Source organism: Lampris incognitus, chromosome 2, assembly GCF_029633865.1.
Source record: "Lampris incognitus isolate fLamInc1 chromosome 2, fLamInc1.hap2, whole genome shotgun sequence".
Classification (NCBI taxonomy): domain Eukaryota; kingdom Metazoa; phylum Chordata; class Actinopteri; order Lampriformes; family Lampridae; genus Lampris; species Lampris incognitus.
Genome location: NC_079212.1, coordinates 71,701,602 through 71,707,937, shown reverse-complemented (window position 1 = coordinate 71,707,937; position 6,336 = coordinate 71,701,602). Strand labels below are relative to the sequence as shown.

Sequence of the window (6,336 nt, the reverse complement as noted above, 5' to 3'; positions counted from 1 at the left end):
TCAATATCCCCCGATCGAGTAGCCAGTGACACGGTTTTATAAGCGTCGCAGTTCATATGGACCCCTGGTACAGTAGACACGACAGCCGTTTACCCCTTCGAGACACAAAGCAGGAGGGCGAACACACACGACTATTATTAGTTTAACGGAACAAGCCTGGCAAACCTGGCAACCCACGTGAAGTCTCTCAATGAGCCTCTCCGACCCTGGGCGCATCAGCTGATCCGTTCCTGCAGCCTTTATTCGCGGCTAGGCTTCCAGGAGAAGAGCGAACAAGCCGAGGCGAATGTTTCTTATAAAACTTAAGAGTGCATCAATTTATTAATAGAAACACGTGATGGAAATAACAAACACACGACCTAGAAAATTAACACGATCACTGATTTCACACTAAACCAGTTACCTCACTACTCATTTCAACAATGTTCATCTGTATACAACATGTCATCCGTCTTTGTTCGGGAAAACCTTGTGGGTAACTTTGTATCGACGGAACAGTGGTGTCGACACAACACTCAAGGCTCACTGGCGTTTTGACTGCTTTGGTCAAAATTGAGAGACCAAAGGCAAAGACAAGTCTCTTCTTTCCTGCCCAGAAAGAGCATGCACAGGGCCAGTTACGTTGCACTCCTCGGGCAGGAAGCCAAAGAAGATGTGGGGAAAGGTGATTAGAATGAGAGGGGGAGAGGGAGGTGGAGCTCTCAACAGTTGGGGGAAGGGGTGGACTGGGCACATGATGACTGACATTACAATCAGCTTTTTCCAGAGTTCACACAGGTGACTTGAGCTCCTGGAAAGCTGAGAGGAATTCAAAACATGGTTGCGGCTACAAATTATGACTGCAGCTAGAGGAAATGTTAGAGGAAATGCTTTACTTTCCGGATGGAAAGGAAAAGCTGGCTTTGATTTACACAGACAGGAAGAGACCCAGATCTTTAAAGTACACTTTAACGTGCTGTTTGAGTGTCAGTAGACTTTCAAATAGAGTACAGCCACAGCGATAGTGTCTATTGATAGCAGCGGTGTCCTTACCATGACATCCCAAAAACAGTTTCTACAACACTGCCGGCCTGCTAGACCTTATCTCCTTGAACCCTTTCCCTTTCGTCACAGATTAAACCCCATTCTAAAATTGGATCTAAGATTGCTTGATACCTTAATCCTTTGCACACTACAGAGCTGTTACTCTCCAGTAAACATCCATTGGCTTTCTATGCTCCAGACTCTCGCGGCTCCTCTGAACGGTCACCCCCCACCAGAGTTCTACATGTCATTCATTGTGGCAGTTGAAAAATAGTCATTCAGACTCAGAGCTCTTCCCTCTTATTGACTCTCCTTGGTTCGTCCATGCCAAAGAAGGACGATGGGCGGCCATGGGCATCTCGCTCTCTCTTTACAAAGGCAGAAAATGAGGAGACACAGTTGCCAATAAAGTGGTTAGCTTGGCCTAAAATGTACAGGTCCAGTTGTGCCGAGTCTGGCTTTAGACTCACTACCTTCACCTGAAAAAGACCAAAACAAATATACTCATATATAAGACCAAGGGAAGGTAAATAATAAAACTTTTGACAGTAACAAAGCAAGCACATTTTTCTACTATCTGAATACCCTCTCAGCTAGCCCTTGATCATTGCTGGTAAACAACAAATTTGCTTTAGCTTAGTCTAAAAATAAATAGACCACACCTAGAGGATAGTAAAAACTTGATCCATGTGCACCAATAAAATTACAATGTCTTGTTGCTACCTACAAATATGGCTAAATTATAACTTCAGCTTCTGTGGTACATATTTTACATCAACAATAGTCTCTAAGAAGTGTGATTTAAAAAAAAGAAAAGAAATTATGTTACAGATTTTTCAGTAAAAATAGAACTAGTCAGGTTAAGGTTGACTTTAAGGTGAGACATACTAAGCTCACAGACTGGGCTGCCTATTACATCCTGGTTAACTCTATGAGGTAAGAGGACTGGGCCTACCTTGCCCTTAAATAGCTTTTCAATGTCTCTACTGTGGGATTCCGAGTCTGTAGCAATATAAACAGAGCGGGCAGAGGTCTTCTTCACCCAGAGCTTGAGGGCCCTGCGAATCTCTGCCAGGTCAGGAAGGCACATGGTCATTGTGAGAGGAAGGGCTGTCTGGCGGTTGTAGCCAACACACTGGGGAGATGCCATGAAGTGAGGCCCCGCTTCACCACTCTCCAGCATCTTGCAGGCATTTTGCTACAGGAGTTGAATGGGAGGAATAGGTAAAAATGTGAGCAAGAAACCCGGACATGGCAAAAGTGATTGTACACATGTGTGTCCAGGCCCCCGTGTCTTCAAATCCAGCTCACCCAGTCAATGCCAATCCTCAGATGAATGCCAACATATGGCCTAAGCAGCAGGGATGCAATCTTCTCCTCCCCCTCCTTCACCATGTTCTTTGACCACACCATGTAACGCTGCAGGCTCACATGCTCCTCAATCACTGGGAACTGAGCAGGAGCCCCAGGTAGGGCCAAGACAGGGTGTTCTGATGGTGGGAACCTATTACAGCAAATAGTGGGAAAAAAAACAACCTGCAATTCAGAGGGAGGCACTGCCTGAGATACAGAGCTAAAAGTCATTCAAATAAACTATAAAGGTTGAAAGAAAGTTTATATTTTTCAGCAAAACAATTTTCATTAGCAGTGATGAATGGCATGGATACTGTAGGCACTTTCCCAATTTTGATATAAAAGACTCAAACCTGCACTAAGTCTTGAGGTATGTTTTCTTTGTTTTGTTTACTTGTATGTTTACTAATGGTGGACATGATTACGCTACACGTGCTAATGGAACACTGGGACTACACCATGTTGAAGGGTTGCTAGGTATCCATGTGAAGTGATTTCTGTTTACTTAGAATATGATTTCAACAAAGAACTCACTTCTTTATCCACTGTGGTATATGGTAAGTACTAAAGGAAATGCCACCAAACAAGACAGATTCATCAAATTCCACACCAACATTTTCCCAGAATGGACCAAATGGATTCCCATCCTGAAAAATAAAACCACCCATTTATGTCAGATTAATAAAATGGTAACAGCAGAATTCTTGCAGTTGTCAAAAAATTGGATTTAACACTAACAGCCAGCAGAGGGCAGCAATTCACCGTCCCATTCATTTTCACTGTGCATCAACCCCATCACAAGAGACCAGTTGACGTGGGACCACTTCAACAGTCTTTAAAAAAGAACCTTAGTGTGTATTCAAATCCCACCCACACCCTCACTCTGGTAGCATGCATTTGTGAGGTAAGAAAAGGTGCAAAAATGTCAAAATATCCAAAAGTGACAAGGTAAATTTCCACACTACCCACCCAACTCACTTTACAAATGAGAAATATCACAAGCCTTGGATTCTACAATACACCGCACTCACCTTCATTGGGCAGGATTTCTTGTCTACACTTCTTTGAGCAGCAGTCTCAAAGCAGTAGGCCTTCCTCTGTCCAGGTGGCCAGTGCTTTGAAGCAAGATGCTCCATAAAGGCCTCGAGACTGACCACACGGTGATACGCAGAAAGAGCTTCCAACTGAAAAAACTCACTGTAGGGCACATGGACCTTGACAGAACAGAATAGAATAGTAGATTAGAATAGAAAAGAAGTTATTTGTGTAAAATATGGTCATTTTACTCAACAACAAAATAATGACACATAAAGAAATGCACCCAATTAGACATTCTACACCATAACTGAACACTTAGGCTACATTTACACCGCAGATCTTGATACCCAGTTTAAATTTTCTTGCTTGTTTTCAATATTTTTAGATATCTTTTTAGACTTACATTTAAAAGTGACACATATGCAACTCCTGTGCTAACACTCTTTGGTTTGAACTTGAAACATGCCGCATGTGTAGGCCTGCACAAGAGTTTGGTCACCGATGCAGAAGTAAACAACTGTATGTGTCCACCACCTCATTGAAAATGCAATGACAGTGTCGCATTTTGAATGATGTATGGTTTGCATGACCTGAAAAATGCAATCTGTGTGATCAAAAGAAAGTCACATTGGCAGGTATCAGATTTCTATCCAATTTATTTGCATATATGAATGTGTTCAAAGTCAGATCTGAATATATCCAACTCTATGCGCTTTTTTTCCCTGGTTATAGTCATAAAAGTTATCCAATCTGTGCCACCCGCGCAAAAAGTTGGATTTGGGTCACTTGTACCGGTTGGTATAAATGTAGCCTTAAACGGTTTGTGTCATGGACCTGGTATGAGACCGGAAAGCTAGACCACATTGGATTAAGATGTGAACTTTTGGGAGACATGAGAGAGAGTGGTCAGTTATCAGATTTTTTGGGGCTTCTGTCTCGTTCATTGTGCAATGCACATGTTGATACAATTTGTAATGATACTGATTAGCCAAACTCAGATGATAGAATGAATGCTTACAAACTTCATGTTGTAACCTCTCCATACATTTGTGGCAAAAAGATTAATGCATGGAAGAGCAAGACCCGGAAGACAATACTGTCCCTGATACTTCACCAGACCACTTACATTGGTATAAGGAGGTGTATGGTGGCGGTACACAATCCAGGGAGGGACTGCCAAAGTGCGGTTTAACATTTTAGCAAATGCCAGGGACCCTAGGAAGTGGTCTGCCTGGTTTCCAAAGCGACCTGAGAAAACATTATGGGGACAATAGAAAATCCCTCATTTTTTAAACTTACACCAAGTATAGCTGGACCATGTCATTGAGGGAATAGCGGTAACTATCAAGATACCTTTATACAAAATACTGAATGTTCAGTAATGTTATAATAACCACACACTATGAGTCATTTGTTAAGTATTATTAGCTACTGAATTCATCATTTGTAAAGCATTTGTAAAGCATGACATGCGCCAGTGGAGAGTGTGTTAATATGTTTTATAAATACTTACTAATACTGCAATTCATGATTAATTCAGGTAGTTACTAGTTGTTAAGTATTTGGTATGAGCTCATCTAAAGTGAGGAGTATCCCCACAAAGCATTTACACATGAGATTGAAAGTACATGATTAACAAACTATGTAGATGTACATTTGTGCACGAATTAATCATAAATTGCAGTATTAATAAGTATTTAAAAAAACATCCATTAAAACACTCACTAACCCTTGGTGCATGTCTTGCTTCACAGATGATGACTCCAGTAGTGACTAATATTTAACTAATGCTTCATAGCATGTAGTTATAGTGTGACTGAGTGGTCCTTTACTGTCTAGAATTCCTTTTGCTGATGAGTTTGCATACACGGTGTAGTTTGCGATATAAAATAACTCAGGACACGGGGCGACTGGACTGGCACTGAACGGTCTTGTCCTACGCCCCTGAATAACAGGATGCAGTAACGCTCTACATCAGAAGTTAGACAAGACAATAAAGCCCCGCCTCCAGCCCTGGCAGTTTCTACTGATGAGGAGATTTAACAAACGTCCACACAACGAGCGAAGTCCCATTGAGCTAGCTTACGTAGCATCCCACAGCAGACGAACCGAGGCTGCGACGCCGCAAGCTAACGTCACCGCAACATGGCGCGGATTAGCCCGAACGGCGAGGTTAACGCGGACCATAAACGCTTAGTTACCCATGCAAGGGCAGTACAGGACGTAGCCGCTCTCGTCCCACGCCAAGTCGTCGCCAAATGTCTGACAGGCGCGGAAGAGAAGCGCCCAAAGCAAACACGCGAGCGTCTTCGCCGCCATTGTGGCTAGTGCTGTTTCCCAGCGTGCACTGCGGGTACTCGACGTCGCGCTTTAACCGTCTACGTGCCGCGCGGACGGTCGTGGGGGCCGCAACCGAACGGACGAACGTGTGAATGGGTGACGCCGCGAAATGTGAAATTGTGCGTTCTATACGTCTCCTCTCCGCTGGCTACTGACAATAAGCACGGGTGAAAGCATCTGTCGGTTAAAACCTGCCTCTGTTCCCGCGTACACCGGCCCACCTCCTGAGTTGGTCAGTGACGTGTATCGGCTGAGCGGTTTCATAATTTCGCCATTATGGATCATCCGGACTTCCGGTGGGTGTGGCTCGATCTCTACCTACAGAGGATTTGGTGGCTCGGAGGTTACTTGCGTATGAATGAGTAGACCTGTAGACTTGACTGCCCCCCAAATCTTGCGTTGTTAGAGGAACCCCCAGTATAGGTGGGGTTGAATCTTTGTTCCACTGCACGTTCAGGTGATGCTCTGGGCCATTTCACAAGCTGGAAGCGCAGCATCAGGGTGAACAGTACACTGGCTGCACGTACTACGTTGGCAAGACACCGTGGTTTTGCTATAGTCCAAGCAAACAAACAAACAAAC

General features: G+C 43.7%; 1 protein-coding gene across 2 annotated transcripts; it reads right to left on the bottom strand.

Moving 5' to 3' along the window:
- Positions 1–295: 295 nt before the first annotated feature.
- On the bottom strand, positions 296–5,745 carry pofut1 (protein O-fucosyltransferase 1). Of its 2 annotated transcripts, none has more exons than XM_056274297.1 (7): positions 5,616–5,745; positions 4,541–4,662; positions 3,408–3,590; positions 2,911–3,023; positions 2,335–2,527; positions 1,979–2,221; positions 296–1,502 (listed from the first exon to the last, which is right to left on the bottom strand). In XM_056274297.1, the coding sequence occupies exons 1-7, from the start codon at positions 5,731–5,733 to the stop codon at positions 1,308–1,310; spliced, it is 1,167 nt and encodes a 388-aa protein (XP_056130272.1). In that variant the 5' UTR covers positions 5,734–5,745; the 3' UTR covers positions 296–1,307. The 2 variants fall into 2 exon arrangements, with proteins under 2 accessions (XP_056130272.1, XP_056130273.1); XM_056274298.1 differs by lacking the exon at positions 5,616–5,745 and adding an exon at positions 5,144–5,318.
- Positions 5,746–6,336: the final 591 nt, after the last annotated feature.